Here is an 18,791-nt window from a genome sequence, read left to right as displayed (position 1 = left end):
CTCGGCTCTGGTTTGAGTCGGATCGATCAAGGCGCGAAAGAGACGCCAGGTGCTCTGGCTAGACATTTGTCTAGCGGCCGTGTTGCATCGGTCCACCCAATTCGAGTCGGCGAGCTGGGCCGCGTACTCTGCCGCTCGTTGGGTGAGCTCGGCGATGCGAATTTTGAGCCTCCGATTGTGTTTTTGGCGGCGCCACCTACGGACGAGGCTGTGCCGCGCCTCCCATAGGTGCAGGAGGTGGTTGTCGACCTCCGGCGTGGCCTCCGATAGTTGAACTTGAGTTTCCGCCGAACGAAGGTGCGCAACCAATTCTTGCGACCACGCGTGGTAACCTTTTTCGTGGATAGGGGCCGAATTAGTGTAGTTTTGCCGGAACTTGGTCCAGTCGGGTAGGCGGGCTTGGGCATGGGATCTTGCCAATGGTTTGCTTCTGACGGTTGTGTTGAGTATGCAGTGGTCACTGCCGAGGGTTTCCTCGGTGTTGGCCCATTCTGCGTGTCTAATGTTTTTGGTGAAGGTAAGGTCCGGACACGTGTCCCGAGTCACGGAGTTACCCACCCGCGTTGGATGTGCAGGGTCGGTGTGAAGAGTCAGGCCCAGCGTGGACGCAAGTTCCGCTAGCTTGCGCCCGCGCTTTTCTTCACGCATGTACCCCCAGAGTGTGCTGTGAGCGTTGAAATCGCCCATGATCACCAGGGGGTCCCTGCCCGCAGCCTTCAGGGCGCGACTGAAGAGGGCTGCGAAAGTTACATTTTTGAGCTTGGGAGAACAATAGATGTTGAGTATATGGAATGGTGCGTTTTGTTTCTTAAGCGGAAGAAGGGTGACCATCACATAGGAATAATCAGTATTGAGTTCCAAATCAACCTGGTTGGCTGTATAATTTTTGTGCACGCAGATACAGGAAGAGGGGTCCTGCTGGAACGTGGTATAATTTGTAAGGGTGGCGCCGCTCCCTGGCTCCTGGAGGGCAACCACCGCGGGGAGTGAAGCGAATGTTGACAGGAAAAGCCGGAGGTCCGCCCGCTTGGCGCGGGAGCGGAATCCCCGGCAGTTCCATTGGGTAATTTGGATGGGGGTGGCCGAATTGGTACGGAGAGAACGCTTAATTTGAGGGCTGTCCGCCATGGTCATTGAAGGGAAAGACCGATTGAAGGGACGCTGCTCCGGAGCCAGCACTCGCGGGGAGGGGAGCATCCTCCAGTCCGGAGAGCGAGCAGCTGTCATTGTCTTCTACTTCAATTTCAATGGTGCGTCGCGACGTTTTCGGACAGCGGCCAGACACATCTTTTATAAGACCGCCGGTTTGTCGGACGCCACGCGAGGATTGAGCGATGTGCTGTGCGACGATTGTCGGTATGCTTTCAGTTATTTTGGCGATGGCGGAGGTGATTGCCGCGGAAATTTGACTTTCTAGGGTGTTGAAACGGGCATCTATGCGGTCCTCTAGACGGGCCTCAAGTGCAGCTTCCACGCTCAGTGCTGCATTCGGTGCCGCGGGCTCACTCTCCATAGCCTCAGTTGCGGGGGTAGAGGGGGGAGTGGTAGGCTGTTTTGACTGCGATTCCAGGAGCGTAATTTTTTTGAGCAGCATCTCAATTTGGCCCTCGAGAGCTGCAATCTTGGCTTGCTCGGCACTGTGTGCCGCAGGGGGGGAGGAGGTAGGGGAAGAGGAGGCAGCCCTGCCCGTACCGCTCACCTGCGTTCCGTGTTTCATGGCGTTGGCCCAGGCCCTGGCCTCGCCTCGTGGTGGCGACGTCGACAGTTTTCCAGTGTCGCCGTGTGGTGGCGGCTGCGTCGGCGGTCGCTTGCCGGCTCCTCCGGTAGAGCTTCTCGGTGCCGGCTTCTCGGTGTTGCTGTCGTCCCGGCTCGGTGACTCACCAGGGAGGCCAAGATGGCGGCTCTTGTTCTTGGCCGCCATTTTCCTCTTTGTCCCGCCCTTCGGGGCGGCCATCTTGTGTGTGCAGAATTTTGCCGCACACTCACGTGAGTTTGTGGCGTGTCCGCCGCCACAAACACAGCGCCGTGGAACACACTCGTGAGGGGCCCACACCCCCTCCACAAGCGGGGCTTGTTGTCCGCAGAGTCCACACGTGTTCTGCTGCGTGTTGGGACAAGCATCCGCTCGGTGGCCGACAGCCCCACACAGGCCGCAGGCCGGGATTGTCCGGTAGTAGGTTTGCACTGGGATGAGCATGTTCTCATAGTGCACAAAACGCGGTTTCTCCCTCCCGGCGAAGGTTACCCAAGCTTTGTTAGAGGAGCCGAATTTCCTCACCTCGACAATGGTGCCTGCTCTCCATTGCACCTGCTCTCGAAGCGATTCAGGGGTGTCAGAGTTGCTGACGGCGATGACGCCGTGGCAGATATTGCCTCCGTCTTGCCTAAGGTATCCGTGGAGCGGAATCGGCCCACGGTCGGTGTTGATTGAGAAGTCCCCGAGGAGCCGATCTGCCGCTGCCGGGTTCGGGGTGTGGATCAATATCAGGTTTTGTTCACGGGATGGCAGAACCGTAACAGACCTTGCCACCTCAGGCTCGAGGTAGGCCGTAATGGCGGCACCGTAGCGGTTCTCCGAGAAGGCTTGATGCAGCGACACATGTTCGCGTGGCTTGAGCATGACCACGAAGTCATCAGGGCCCTGTTTTGGAAATGGCCGAGGCTTCCATTTGGTAAGGGCCTTGCGTTTGCTTCCCGCAGCGCGCGAAGCGGGAGGCTGCGTCTTGGCGGCCGGTGGGCCGGAGGCTGAAGCGGCGATGGACGCCGCCGTCTTGGCTTGAACGAGCGAGCGACGCGCGACCGCTTCATTGAGAGATTGGTACCGAAATGTCGGAATAGGAGCGGAGTTTTGATCTTCTGATGTTGAAACCGTCGTCCAGGCCATGGCGTCGGGATCGTAACCCCTCAGGAATGACGCGGCAGCCGCCATTTTACCTCGGGAGGCCGGTTCCACGCCGCCGGGAGTCGGCGTCGCCGTGTGGCCTAACGGCGTCGCCCACGTAGGCGGGTGTAATACGGTCGTAAAATCTTCAAAAGTGGTCCCACCTGGTGAACATTAGTATCCACGTGGTCCAGACGGTTTGCTGCGTCGATTGACGTCGGTCTTGCTGGGGTGCAGAGGATTGAGCCGTGACTCCAGCCGAAAATCGACGGAGCCGACACACCACACGTCTTACGCTGTCGCGCGCAAGCAGCGTCTCCGCGCCGTCAAGCTCGCCATTTCACCATTTGCGACGACCTGCTTCGCCGACGCAATTACGCCTCTGATGGCCGCCAGTGGTTATTAGTTGTACCTCGAAGCCTGCGTTCTGAAATCTGCGCGTCGTTCCACTCTGATCCACAATGTGCTCACTCAGGACTTTTCAAAACCTACCAGCGCCTCCGACGACGTTACTACTGGCGAGGAATGTACAACTACATTCAAAAGTTAGTTCGCTCATGCCCCGACTGCCAGCGCCGAAAATCTTCACCTCACCTCTCGCCAGCTGGTCTGCAGCCTCACCCTGCCCTACCCGGCCGTTCGGGCGCGTTGGCATCGATTTGTGTGGGCCACTTACACCTTTCGAGCTGTAATTTTATTGAAATGGTCGAAAGTAGAGGTAATGCTGGCTCGATTAACAGCTGGAATCGTAATGAATCGTCTTTGGCGCCCTGTCATTGGCTGGAGGAGTTTCCAGTGTACAGTCAACCACCGACTTTCCGGATTCCTGATAATTTGGACGCCTTCGTGGCACCACCACCTACACCATAGAGACAATGTATCAGGACATCTTAAATTTCATACGTAAGAACTCCTTGCTGCCCGATTTTCCGGAGGTTTTGCCGTGACGTCTGGTCCGAAACCGCATTAATCAAAGCCACCACCGCTGCCATTTTTATTACCTTGCCGCTTGGAACCGTGGAACTGGCGCTTTCGAACGCAGATCCACTGGCAGCCGTAGCCACCACGTCGGTATGGTGTTCTAGTTCACTATAACGTCGGCAACGCTAGGCCTAGCTGCTTCGAGGTTCGCTATGAAGCTTCTTGGCATTGGTTGTCGTGTTTTTATTGAAAGAATTCGCTGCTGTCAGCAATGGCACGGTCTCTGCTTTTGTGGTTCTCGCGGTTGGCTTAGAAGCTTGGAAAGCACGATGTGTTGCATAATGCTGGTTCCCGAAAGTCAGCTTCGCCTCTGTACATAAATGTTACTTGGTGAAGCATACGCAAAAGTATTGCAGTGAAGCATAACAAGTGTGGGACGGGGCTATTGCCATGGGACACAGTATGTATTCCTTATTTACACACGCATGCACCCGGTATTTCATGTCACAGTACGAGCACCGATATGCCTAATACGTGCACTGGCAGGCCTTCAGAGCGTTTTCGAATGTACCTGTGGCGGTTTGAGCCCTTAAAGGCACTACTTCCATAGCCTTTGCCACAACAACATTGCATTCGCTCGAGCCCATATTCTTCCCGCTCCCCACATCTCTACCCACACAGACCATGTTCATAAAGTAAAACGTATATTTGCCAGGACTAACGCTTATCAAAATTCGCCTCTAGTTTTGTCTATTGCCGAATGGAACTCGCTACCTGCAAACATTGTCTCGCTTACGGAATCATCATCATTTCATGCAGCACTGCTAACCTTTTTAGAGTGTGTCAACTTGTCCGTACCCACATTTCCATGAATATTTACTTAAACAGTGTTTTCAAGTGCTTGGCATTGTATAAAATTCATTCTGTTTCATATGATATGTATCTGTGTAGGCTGTTTACCCAAATCATTATTCGATTGTATCCTTAAACTCGTGTTCTGATGGGTACTGACTGTTTGCATCACATTTTAGGTTCTTATGCGTGTTTCACGCTACTGGACATTGTATAAACTTCGTTACTTCTTTCTTTCTTTTCTTTTTTTGTTTGCTTCTGCTAGATGTTTTTTATGGTTCCTAATGCCTTCATGTATTTACATTGTACAGATTTCATTCATGCTTGAACTTTTCCGTCCCCCCCTATGTAATTCCCTAACGGGCCCTTAGGGTACTCAAATAAATAAATAAATAAACTAAATGACATGCAATTATTTTTTCCAACTGGCCAATTTTTCTGACGTTTTCGCGGCCCCAGGGGATTCGAAAAATCAGACGTGGACTGTGCAACTGACCAAGAAGCTGCTTCAAGTGGTGTGTAGGCGAACGAGTGGCGGAAGGAGGACAAGAACAGAAAAGACCTACGCATTGAGGAATGAACGGGAAAGGAAGCGTGTTGCTGCCGTTTTGAAGGAGCTTGAGCTCAAAAAGGAAGTGTTGGCTGATGCAGAGATGCAGGTGTCTCTCATCCAAACCAAAATAAACTCTTTAAAGCAGTGAAACAAAACACATAGACGTGTGTGGGCTGAGAGTATGTCAGGACAGTTGAGGTTGACTTACGAGCTGTTGAAGGAGAATCTCAATAGTGACAGCATTTGGGCCTCATACCACTGAGCTTGCTATCAGTTTATAGAAGTAGCTCATATTCAAAACTATTTGCTTCTGTATGCATCTCCTTTTTATTTGTATTTGAGAATGTCCGACTCAATTTGCAATTTTTTTTCGAAAACATCTTATTTGCTCTGCATTTTACTAAACCCTCCCTTCTATTCTCTTTTTGAATAACATAAAGTCTACTCTTTAGTATTCAAATTGGACTAAGTTTAATTCTTTTGTATGTTTACTAGACGGTGACAGCATTGGGCGATATGGTTTCAGCCCATCTTGACATAAAACATAGTTCTGCATCACTCAGGGAATATTGCAAAGGCGCTCAGGGAAAACCTGGAAAACTCAGGGAATTTGGAAATGTCAACTTGGTAGACACCCTGCTTGGTGCAGAGCCGATGGAAGTGCACGGTCCACACATAGACGACGAGTGCTGTGTGCACACATTCAAAAGACAAAGCCATAGGTGGCTTGGGCTGAAGCCCACTTCCTGCCTGGTGTTTCACCCATATTGCTGAAAGAGTTTCTGCAAAAGATTTGTAGTTTTCATTGATAGGCTTATTAACAGCGGAGCTGTTTAAGCTTCTAGTTCGCTGTGGAGCGTTACCAGAAAACTCGGCCCAGCTGTGCACCGCCTCGCGTTGCCTAGCAACCACCCGCGAGAGCACCGAGCCATGTAACTTTCGCGCACCGACGCACGTAGCACAGGTTCATGACGTCACAGGTGAGTAAAAGCTTGGAACAGCCAGCGCGGCGACACACCTCTCGCCTCCTCTATTCCGTGCGTATGTGCTGCTGTTTTGGGAAAACTGAAGAAAGTCCAGATGCCCGAAGAAGTGGCCTACCAGGAAGAGCGCCACACTGTCAGCGAGAAGCAATGCGTCGTTGCCGAGCTGATCCGGAACACCGCGCCGAAGCTGCGGCTGAGAAGAGGCGACGCCGAGTCAAGGATCCCGAGTTTCACTCCAGGGAATGCGAGTCGGCGCCTGAATTAAAAAAACAGACCAGTGGGCTCGTTGGTAATGCATAGCTTGAGGCAAAGTGCAAAAAAACATGAGGACAAGAGAAGGCAACGAAGACACAGCGCAACTAACAAGAGTTTTTATTGCACATGGTTACCACATATATACCATCCAGGGGCGTAGCCAGGGGGCGGGGAGGGGGCTTATGGAGTTTCAGCCCCTCCCCCCCCCCCCATCCCTCGAAATGTTTTCATGCTGTCCATGCACCGCCCACCCAAGCAATCCCCGGTGCCGGAAATCATTCTGAATTTTCTCTAGAATATCTTTTTCGCGCTCAAAAAGACATTTGAGCGCAAACCTTGCGAACTCTGGCTGGATTTCGCGTCAGCGCCCATGCACCGGGAGTCGCATAATGCCAAGCAGCCCCATCCGAGCACAAGGTTTCGAGGGTGGTTTGATGGTGAAGGGGCTCGCCGCAACATCTTGCGGAGGCCGCGGAATCTACGCAGCGCATGAATGTCAATTCCGAAATTTATGGGTATAAAGTTCTCATAAACTTTCGATGTGAAAGGTGCAGTGACATTTCCAAAGTTGTGCTTTAGATTTTCAATTGTGGAACTTTATGGGTTTCATGTTACTATAAATATTGGACGCTAAAGGTGCATTTACTTTTCTAAAGTCTTACATTGGGGGGGGGGGGGGGGGGAGGACCATACAATGAGACAAGCCAAACCAACACAATATCAGAGAAGTTGACAAAGCCAGCAGCGAGGTCAGATGAGATGAAGCGTTGTGGTGGTTCATTTCTGCCGTGATGACACAAAAAATATCAACATTTTTTTTTTCACCTACACTAAAGCATCCATGTCAAGACACTAAAGTCAGCCTAGCTAACTGCGTTCTTCTTTATTTTTTCTACTTCGACTTTTATTCACGAGGACACATTGAGCCTCTTTAATTTTTTAGTCCTCGCTACCCTACCCGCAGGCGTCCAGAGGCAGCCAGAGCGCATGCGTTTTTCTCGTGTTGCTCCGACCACTGCGCGGCGACGCACTTCGGCGCCCGTCCACTTTTCTTTGGCCGAGTGGATTTTCGCCTGGCAGAGTTTTTGGCACTTTCTGGCTAGCAGACGTTCTTTAGATAGCAGATATGGCTAGCAGATATTCTTTTGATAGCTACATTAAGTGCCCAAAGTCAGCATTTGATTGTGGTCAACATACTTTGCGCTTTTTCATTTCGGTGCCCCCGCCCCACAAGAGAAAAAATAAAGACGTAGTTGCGGCGCAGCGAATTGTCGCATGGTGAAAGTTCGATTGTGTTATTTCTTTTGCAGAGGGTAATGGGCCACGAGACACTTCAGTTGCCGGACACTCTTATTATATTATTGCGATGGCAATTATATCTACACTCCAGGCACATTCCTGTCGTTGCCCTCATCTTCTGTATAAAGTCCAAGGGAGATAACATCGTGACCACGCTCCGCATGCTGTATGTGCGAGTGAAAGCGTGGGGGGGGGGGGGGGAGGAGCATGGTTGAGTCGACGATGGTGGCTCAGTCTTGTGTGTGCAAAAAAGAAAAGCGGGGAGGAAGTGCGCTGCCTTCCGTCGCACGCGGTACGTCGGGTAGAGTGGACCGAATGGGGGCAGGTTCTAGGATTGTGTGAATCTGTGATTGCGCAACATGTTTATTTACCTTGTTTGACGCATTATATACAGTGACTTTTCTTAGATATGTAGATTTATTGGACACTTATGCATAGATTTAAATATCTTGTTGCGAGGTTTTGTGTATACATGCAGTGAACTTTGTTTCCAGTGACACTAATTTGCCTTTTATCAAGCTGTGTCTTCGCAATTATAATGTACGAAGGCGAGTAAAATGAAAGTGAGCCAACCCACCCCGTGCAATAATTGTTCGGTCCATCATCTGCGAGGCATGCACGTGACACAGAGGCATCTCTTTATTACAAAAGTGACACGCAGGTGTGAGTATCAAGGTTGTTTAATGCTCTCTCACACTGGCTTGAACATGGTTGCACGACATAATGGACGCTCTAGAAGTTGAGCAGCATGGTGTGGTGACGTTTTTGACAGCTGAAGGTGTTTCCTAAACAAAAATTAATCACTGTATGGTTGCAGTTACGCTGAACATTGTATTTCATTGGCCACTGTGAAGCGTTGGAGCAAACCGTTCAAAGAAGGATGTGAAAATTGCAAAGACAATCCAAGGCCGGGCCAAAGCCATCATGCAATCACCCCAAACAAAATAGCAAAGGTTGATGGGCTGATGAGACAAGAACGGAGGATAAGAATCGATGAACTGGCAGTGTGTGTGAACATCAGTCACGGTTCGGTTCACGCCATAATTCATGAACATCTCGGTTATCCGCTCTTGTGTGCGCAATGGTTGCCCAAGATTTTGAACCACCTTCAGATGACGGAGAAGCTCGGCGCTGCCGTGACTCATCTGATCCCGTATCACAATAAGAGTGACGACTTCTTGTTTCTAATTGTGATCGAGGACGAACCATGGTGCCACTTCTATGAGCCTGAAACACGACAGCAAAGCTTACAGTAGAAACATTCGAATTCACCACCCCAAAGAAAGGAAAGGCCGTCATTTCTGCCGGGAAGGTGTTGTTGACTTTTTTTTTTTCGATCGTCAGGGGCCATTACAAATAGAATTTGCTAAATCTTGAGAGTCTATCAATTTGTTTCGTTATTGTAAAACACCAGATCGGCTGCACAATTAAGAACAAACTACGTGGAAAATTGATGAATCGGGTCATCTTGTTCCACGACAATGCTGTCCCTACGTCGCTGATGTGGTTAATACAAAATTGGCAATGTTCGAGTGGGAAAAAATTTTTTTTTATTTATTAATACCCCAAGGGTCCAAAATAGGACATAACATGAGGGGTGGGCATGTAAAAGGCGGGATTGATGATGTGGAAATTACAAAGATGAGTCGGAACATTCAATGGCAGATCTAAAGCGTGCTGTATCGCAGATGAGTGCAGTTTGTCTGGGAAGGCCATTCCAGTCTCGGGCAGTTCGGACAAAGAATGACTGCAGGAACGTAGCGGTGCAGGCTTGTGGTGGGATTACCGAGTTCGGATGGCCTGTTCGACGAACACGATGAGCCAGCTGGACCAGCTGGCTGTCACGAGGTATGGAATAAAAAAACCTGTGATGGAGGCATAGGCGAGAGATGCGACGACGAGAGGCAAGAGGCAATAGGTTTAGTTTAGATTTTAGTGATGAAACGCTAGTGTGATATGAGTAATCTGAAAGAATAAATCTAGCAGCACGGTTTTGAACGCTTTCAAGGGCTTTAGTGAGATTAGTTTGGTAAGGGTCAAAGATAGCACATGCATATTCAAGTTTTGGTCGCACAAGCGTTTTATAGGCAACTGATTTCACGGGCGGTTGTGCCATGAAGAGATTACGACGGCGAAGATAACCAAGAATTTTGTTAGCTGAATTAATCATGTGGCTTACATGATTTTTCCAAGACTAATCTTTGGATAGGTGAATTCCTAAGTACTTGAAGGAGTCGGTAGTAGATAAAGTGCAGTTGTTAATCTTGTAGGCAGGGGGAATGTAGTTAGGTCGACGATGGAATGAAATATGCAGTCTTACTAACGTTTAGGGACATGAGCCATGTAGCACACCAGTCTTGAATATGAAAGAGATCCTCCTGAAGAGTAGAGACGTCTGCGACGGTATTGATAGGGCGGTATAGGACACAGTCATCAGTGAAAAGACGTATTGCAGAGGTTACAGTGAATGGCAGGTCATTAATGTAGATTAAAAATAGGAGTAGCCCAAGAAGAGTGCCCTGAGGTACACCAGATAGAACGGAGGAAAGGGAAGATGTAAGGTTGTTAGCATATACAAACTCTTTTCGGTTAGTTAAAAAACACTGGATCCAGTTAAGAACAAGTGGGTGGATGTTTAGGCGTGATAATTTTAGTAAAAGGTGAGAATGTGGAACCTTATCGAAAGCCTTTTCGAAATCTAAAATCAGGGCGTCAGTTGGAATGTTAGAGTCGAGGTTTAAATGAATATCATGAATAAATAAAGCTAACTACGTTTCGCATGAGTGATCTTTCCTGAAGCCATGTTGATTAGGGTGAAAGAACTTCACTGAAGTTAGGAAGTTAGCAACATGAGAGTAAATTACATGTTCCATGATTTTGGAGCATACGGTGGTGAGTGAAATGCGGCGGTAGTTACCTGGGGAAGACCGACCACCTTTCTTGAAGACTGGAATTACCTTCCCTGTTTTCCAGTCTCTTGGAACAATGCCTGTGTCAAGTGATTGATGAAAGATGATACAGAGGATCGAACTACAGACATACTTCATATTTTTTAACACTTTGGCATTAATACCGTCAATCCCACAGGATGATGAGCACTTCAGGCCATCTATTACCTTAATGATGCCTTCCGGCCTAAAATTAATACCATCCATTGGTGTAAAATCGAAAAATGGTAAATCTGGTAGTTCATTGGCAGGTTCTTTTGTAGACATTGAACAAAATGCAAGGTTCAAGGCATCAGGAACATTTGAGTCGGAAATGGGTGAGCCAGAATTATCACATAGAGAAATAAGAGCTATTAGTTTCGGGTTTTATCGCTTTCCAAAAACGCCGCGGGTTAGAATGCAACATGTTTGGGACGGTAGTAGAAAAGAAATTACGTTTTGTGCGTACTTTTAATAAGTTATATTCTTTCGTAGCCTTGTTATATCTTTTCCCAGGCAGAAGAAGAACCTGAGCATTTGGCTACACAAAATAATCATTTTTCTTATTGTTTAAGCACTTTAAAGTAGTGTTGAACCAGGGGGAACGCGCTCTTTCATTTATCCTGATAGTTAGAATATAAAGACCTATTAAACGCAGCATTTTTGTTTTGAAAAGTGCCCAGTTACTCTCGGTCAACCGCTGCTGATACATAAGGGCAAATTGCTCATGAAAGATAGAAAGTTCACGATTAATGCTTGAATAATCGGCTTTATCATATAGTGTTAGTACTTTCTTTGATATTTTACTTTTGAGTATATTGCAAGGAAACGTGGCATGGATGACGGTGTGATCGCTAAGACCACTGATGTACGTAAGAGGAGGCATCTTATCGGGGTGTGACGCTAAGACGAGATCTGGGATATTTGATGAGTGTTGAGTTATTCACGTAGGTTTAGTAACAAGCTGCGATAGACCGAACAGCAAGCAAATGTTTATAAATTCACTAGCCATGTTTGTTTGTGTTAGACATGATGCAACGTTACTCCAATCTATAGTTGGAAAGTTGAAGTCCGCGAGTAGCAATATGGGGGTGTTAGGATAAGCCATTGTTAGTTCAAACAACGCATCGTGAGAAAACGAAAGAAAGGAGCTATCAGTGCTGGGTGGACGATAGCAACAGCCGATGAGCATGCGCGGTGAAGTGGCATGGCAGCATGTTGAAACCATTTCTAGAAGTGTTCTTATATTTACAAAAGAGCACTTAAGTTGGCGATGAGTCGCAATAGCCACACTGCCCCCATGGGTTCCATCGCACCTCTCTTTGCGAAAAATATGAAACTGTGGTAATTCAGGAAGAATTTTGCAATCAAGTATTGTGGAATTTAACCATGTTTCCATTAGTACAACAATGTTACTGGACGACGAGGAAATGAGGCTGCATAACGAATCCTGTTTGGGTATCAGGCTGCAGATGTTAATGAAGAGCAACAATAGATTGTGCTTAACACGCTGAGTCGGCCTCAGTGGCTTTTGCACTTGCTGCTAGGATTGACGTTCGACAACCGACTGTTTGGCGTGATCATAAACGTAGGTTTTTCGGCCAGAGATAAGTTTGTCATAACGGAGCTTGAATGAAGATTGTTGCAGTTTTCCAAATTGGATTAGACGTCTTCTGGCCAGACGAGTTTCCGGGGAGAAGTCTTCGCTAATGCCGTATTCGGTGACCTTCAGCTTACTTCTTAAGAAAAGGATTCCTTCTTTATCTTTAAAGTGGGCGAATTTTACTATTATTGGCCTCTGTTTTCCCTGCTGAAAAGTTCCAAGTCTGTGGGCACGTTCTATATCACTACTTTGAATAGTTACGCCCAGGTTTTTGTGGCAGTGTTCAATTATCGATTCCTCAGAAACACGCCATGACTCATTTCGCACATTGCTGAGCCCGTAAAAAACCAGGTTACATCTTCAGGATCTGTTTTCTATCTCATTAATGCGGTCAGTCAGCACAGTTACCTGAGCAGCGCTGCTATTAGCGACGCTTTCTATGTTATTTACTTGGGACTTTATATTCGAAAGTGACAACAGGTCGGATTCAATCTTGGTCAACCGTGTGCCGAGTTTGCTGAACGTTTTCTCATGATCAGCAAGGGTTGACCTAATTGAATTTAGCTGCTCAAGCATGGCCGACTGCCCGATTTGCAACGTCTTCAGAACATCAAGCATATCAGCAGGAAGTGCAGTTGTATCATTTCTAGGTCCAGGATTAGTCTCAATATCTCCTGCCAACAAAAGTAATTTCAATAGCATGTGAGCACAGTCAAATACTATACAAAGAGAGCGCCATGGGCTTGGCAGCACGAGTAATGTTCGGTAACCAGTGCGTTTAGCGAAAAGGCAACAGCAATTTGTTACCTGCGTAGCGAAGAAGTGAAGTCGGTTAGGATGGTCCATCACTGACATGCCGCCAAGCCCACTGAGCGTGGCGATGGTTTGTCTAGGCTTTATATCGGGAATCCGAGGGAAGATGGCGCTGTCAATCGAAGATAGTGTGCCAGGAAGCCAGGGCGTCAGCTGATGACACCACAGCGACAGAAGTGGTGTAATCTGTGATGCGCACTCCGATGTTTCGTAGAGGTAGGTCTGGCGCAGCTCGCCATGGCAATGCGGGGGGTCCTCGTCGGCTGGCAGTGGAATCCAGGCAGGCTGTTCAAAGCACGATGTTAGCTTCAGAATCCAGGCCAGCACCAAGAACTGCCTAGCGAAGAAGGGAAGTCGGTTAGGATGGCCCATCACTGACATGCCACTAAGCCCATGAAATGCTGCAACATCCGCCATACAGCCCAGACCTGTCGCCTTGTGACTTCCACTTTTTGGAGCATTTGAAAAAAACAGCTCAAGTGAACCAGATTGTTGTCGGACGATGACGTGAAATAGTCAGTTGCAGACTTTTTGAAGCAGCAACCCAAGGAATTTAATGAGATGAGAATCGCGCGACTCGTTAGACAACGGGACAAATGTCTAAATGATCATAGAGACTACCTTTAAATAAGCTACCCGGTTTGTCACATATCGCATTGGCTGACTTTCATTTGACTAGTCCTCGTTTATTTTGCAGAACTCTTGCTTTTTATACGTGCTCTCTGTTGCGGCTATAATTTCGGTGCAATTACTCACAATACACAACCAGTGACAGCTGCTCCTGCGTAATACATCGGAACAAATGACAGCGTCGTTGAGATTTTTCACTGGCTGTTGCATATGTACAAGAATTTAAACAAGGTTCTTGAATGACAAAGTTTCATTACAATATTTGTCCTCATCTTGTTAATTTCATGGCCTTTACATTTTTCATATCAGCGGCATGCACTGCCTTGCTGGTTTCGAACTGATATAGTTCTAAAGTTTGTGTGATATTTTATTTACTTATTAAATAGAGAAAAAACATGGAAGAATTGATCTCTGTTATTTTGGGCACAGTTTGTGGCGCATACAAGTGTATTCTTTTATGAAAAAATACATATTTCACTTGTTTTGACAGTGCTTAGTGTTCAAGAATTCGTTTGCAGCATCTTTAGCAATGACAATGCAGTTATTATTTATGTATTTGATCCCCAGACAAATTGTTTAACAGGAAGCTTTAGCTCGCGCCCAACTCCAACGTGGCCTATGCAAATACATGTAAAACGCAGAAGCGCTTTGCTGTGATAACCGCCGGATCGCTTTTAATGAAGTGTGTTGCATTTTAGAGAGAAAGTTAAATTCTAGTGTCTGTTGCAAGCGGAATTTCAATTTAGGGCGTGAACATTGTTTAAATAATTTGAAAAACTCGAAAGTTAAAAAAAAAATAGAAGCACATCATTTACAAACTAATAGCTCTGCATCAAGCACACATGTCGCTGTTCAGTAAACGGCATCTATTATAAGAGTCAAAGCAGACAAATTTGGTGTGTCAATTCGTATCTTACGTGAATTGGTTACGCCGTGTACAAAGATTCTGCTGAAGCCGTATTTCCATAATGCTAAATTTCTTGAGATTCACGTGTAACATAGAAATTTTGTCCGCTGTAGATGTACTATTAGGTGCAGTTCACAGAATTGTGATATCATTTTTCATTGCTGAGTTACATTGTTTTAAACTTGATAGTTTAGATTTGTAAAAATTTGCGATTTTGGTGAACCTTTAATAAAGAATTGACAACCTAAATGAAAAATTCGAAACCAACAGTCACTAGAATTTAAGCTTCTCTTTTAAATGCAACAAACCTCGTCAAATTTGGTGCATTGGTTGCCGAGAAAAACAAATTCTCCTACATGTATGTAGATATGAGCACCCGAGCTAAAGCTTCCTCTTGAGGAGGAGACCAAGCTGCAATGTGAGCCCCCCCTCCCGAATGAAATTTCTGGCTACGCCACTGATACCATCGTACAACTGGAAGAAAAATGTTACGGTTGTACATAGATTTATTTCTGGTAAAATCATTCACTGTAGGCCGCTACCACGATAGGAACATGATTTCTTTTTTTGACAGCCACTAGGGAGATCATCGAGGCATTCAAAATGATCAGAAACAATAACTGTGTAAGTTGCCCATCTGTGTTGCTCTCTGGAAAAGGTATAAAGGTATGCTGGAAAAGGTATGAAATTGCTGAAGAATTTCAAATAAACTTCCAGTTGGCAGTCAGCGCTTGTGTGTTGTACTTGTTTCGTGTCCTTGTTTTATTCGCGCTGTTCAACCTCAGTTTTAAATCTAGCCTTCACCTAGATATCACTAATATTTCATACTTTTCAACTTCATTCGCTTCTGCAGCCAACGCCGAGCCGGCCACACTAGAAGAGGCCAATGTGCAGGGGACTAGTGCTGCATCGGCCGCCTTTAAAGCGGATTTTTTGAAGAGTGTTTCATAGATGACAGCACATTGCAGGCTGCACTTTCAGCAGGAGTTGTTAGTAAAACAATGGAAAGCTTCTCGCTCACTAGACCCTACTCTGTTGTTGCAGCCATTGCAACCAGAGCACCAGACTCATGAAAAATGTAGTAGAACCATTCAAGGCTGTGCTTAGTTTTCAAGCCCAAAAGATTCTAGTCTGAGGGAGAAAAATAGCAAAGGTGTACTCTGCATTTCTGCACATTTTAAACTTTTCTATACTCACTTTCACCTTGTTTACTGAATCTTATGTAGAAGCGTTTTGTGAAAAAAATATACCAAACGTATTGTAAATGTGAGATCTGTAGCAGATTTTAGAATGATTTTCTTACAGTGCAGAACACGCTGATTGAAGCAGCAAAATGTGCCCCGGAACACCAGGCGCTGCGGATTGCCGCACAGGCGGAATTTAATGGGTTCACTCTGGCTACTGAATCAGTGATCAGTCTTGTCCTCTTGCAATTCAATCCATGTGGCAACACTGCCTGCTGTAACTCGCTCCAGTAGTTTAGTGGCTGTGCTGCTGAGCTTGAGGTTTGATCCCAGCTGCGGTGGCTGAATTTCGGTGGCACAAAGTGCAAAAACACTTGTGTACACATTAGGTACATGCTAAATTACCTTAATGTGCACATGTACATTTAGGTACACCCATAAACACACCCTAGGTGGCCGAAATTGTTCCGTAGCCCCCACTATTGTGTGCATCATAAATACAGAGTGGTTTTAGTGCATAAAACCCTACAATTTAGTATCTAATGCATTGTTTTTTCGTTCATTTTGTGCCTCTGCAGGTCATTCATCAACTCAGAAAGCGTGCCTACATTTTGCTTCATTCATTCATTGGCAAGACTCATCTGCTCTGCACCCTATACCAGCCTGGCAGTCACTGGCAACATTCCGACACCAGGACGGCGCAGCACTCCTGTCCTCACTTCGCCGTCGCCATGGCAGCAGCACAGGATCTGAGTCGTGCCATCCGGCCCCCCGCAGGCGTGCTCGGCATGGTTGAACTGAAGCGGGCTGCATTTGACACAGTTGCATCTGTGCCAAGCTTTGAGGCGGACATCAAAGACGTTGCAGCCATCATGACACACATGCGCAAATACCTGCTGAAGCTGCCAAACTTCAAGGCTGTGCAGGAGGGTGCCGGTGGTGCCAGAAAGAGATTTCACCTAGACCCAGCCAAGGTTTGTGCTGTTTCACTATTAGTGGTGCTGAGGCACGATGTCACTGAACATCATCATCATCATCATCCTGGTTACGCCCACTGCAGGGCAAAGGCCTCTCCCATACTTCTCCAACAACCCCGGTCATGTACTAATTGTGGCCATGTCGTCCCTGCAAACTTCTTAATCTCATCCGTCCACCTCACTTTTTGCCGCCCCCTGCTACGCTTCCCTTGCCTTCGAATCCAGTCCGTAACCCTTAATGACCATCGGTTATCTTCCCTCCTCATTACATGTACCGCCCATGCCCATTTCTTTTTCTTGATTTCCACTAAGATGTCATTAACTTGCATTTGTTCCCTCACCCAATCTGCTCTTTTCTCATCCCTTAATGTTACACCCATCATTCTTCTTTCCATAGCTCGTTGCGTCGTCCTCAGTTTAAGTAGAACCCTTTTCGTAAGCCTCCAGGTTTCTGCCCCGTAGGTGAGTACTGGTAAGACACAGCTATTATACACTTTTCTCTTGAGGGATAATGGCAACCTGCTGTTCATGATCTGAGAATGCCTGCGAAACGCACCCCAGCCCATTCTTATTCTTCTAATTATTTCCGTCTCATGATCCGGATGCGCCGTCACTACCTGCCCTAAGTAGATGTATTCCCTTACCACTTCCAGTGCCTCGCTACGTATTGTAAATTGCTGTTCTCTTCCGAGACTGTTAAACGTTACTTTAGTTTTCTGCAGATTAATTTTTAGACCCACTCTTCTGCTTTGCCTCTCCAGGTCAGTGAGCATGCCTTGCAATTGGTCCCCTGAGTTACTAAGCAAGGCAATATCATCAGCGAATCGCAAGTTACTAAGGTATTCTGCATTAACTTTTATCCCCAACTCTTCCCAATCCAGGTCTCTGAATACCTCCTCTAAACACGCTGTGAATAACATTGGAGAGATTGTATCTCCCTGCCTGACGCCTTTCTTTATTGAGATTCTGTTGCTTTCGTTATGGAGGACTACGGTGGCTGTAGAGCTGCTATAGATATCTTTCAGTATTTTAAGTACGGCTCGTCTACACCTTGATTCCGTAATGCCTCCATGACTGCTGAGGTTTCGACAGAATCAAACGGTTTCTCGTAATCAATGAAAGCTATATATAATTGTTGGTTATATTCCGCACATTTCTCTATCACCTGATTGATAGTGTGAATATGGTCTATTGTTGAGTAGCCTTTACGGAATGCTGCCTGGTCCTTTGCTTGACAGAAGTCTAAGGTGTTCCTGATTCTATTTGCGATTACCTTAGTAAATAGTTCGTAGGCAACTGACAGTAAGCTGATCGGTCTATAATTTTTCTAGTCTTTGGCGTCCCCTTTCTTATGGATTAGGATTATGTTAGCGTTCTTCCAAGAATCCGGTACGCTCGAGGTCATGAGGCATTGCGTATACAGGCTGGCCAGTTTCTCTAGAACAATCTGCCCACCATCCTTCAACAAATCTGATGTTACTTGATCCTCCCCAGCTGCCTTCCCCCTTTGCATAGCTCCCAAGGCTTTCTTTACTTCTTCCGGCGTGACTTGTGGGATTTCGAATTCCTCTAGACTATTCTCTCTTCCATTATCATCGTGGGTGCCACTGGTACTGTATAAATATCTATACAACTCCTCAGCCACTTGGAAATATCTCATCCATATTAGTAATGATATTGCCGGCTTTGTCTCTTAACGCATACATCTGATTCTTGCCAATTCCTAGTTTCTTCTTCACTGCTTTTAGGCTTCCTCCGTTCCTGAGAGCATGTTCAATTCTATCCATATTATACTTCCTTATGTCAGCAGTCTTACGCTTGTTGATTAACTTTGAAAGTTCTGCCAGTTCTATTCTAGCTGTAGGGTTAGAGGCTTTCATACATTGGCGTTTCTTGATCAGAGCTTTCGTCTCCTGTGATAGCTTACTGGTATCCTGTCTAATGGAGTTTGACTTCTATTCCACACTCCTTAATGATGCCCACAAGATTGTCCTTCATTGCTT

The 18,791-nt window shown here is 46.7% G+C and overlaps 2 protein-coding genes across 3 annotated transcripts in view; both read left to right on the top strand.

The window, feature by feature from the left end:
• LOC142567698 (coiled-coil domain-containing protein 12) overlaps window positions 1-16,528 on the top strand; it is a 74,558-nt gene extending 58,030 nt beyond the window's left edge. The window contains exon 2 of one of the 2 annotated variants that reach the window (XM_075677871.1): window positions 16,390-16,528. The gene's annotated coding sequence lies outside the window, so the exon portion shown is untranslated. The remainder of the gene's footprint in view (window positions 1-16,389) is intronic. The other variant, XM_075677870.1, reaches the window with a different exon arrangement.
• A 14-nt stretch (window positions 16,529-16,542) lies between these two features.
• LOC142567697 (tRNA (guanine(37)-N(1))-methyltransferase) overlaps window positions 16,543-18,791 on the top strand; it is a 96,813-nt gene continuing 94,564 nt past the window's right edge. Inside the window, exon 1 of the mRNA XM_075677869.1 lies at window positions 16,543-16,785. Within this exon, the coding sequence (XP_075533984.1) occupies window positions 16,543-16,785 (243 nt within the window). The remainder of the gene's footprint in view (window positions 16,786-18,791) is intronic.

This window comes from Dermacentor variabilis, unplaced genomic scaffold (assembly GCF_050947875.1).
Source record: "Dermacentor variabilis isolate Ectoservices unplaced genomic scaffold, ASM5094787v1 scaffold_14, whole genome shotgun sequence".
Lineage (NCBI taxonomy): Eukaryota > Metazoa > Arthropoda > Arachnida > Ixodida > Ixodidae > Dermacentor > Dermacentor variabilis.
This window is presented reverse-complemented; position numbering and strand designations above follow the sequence as displayed.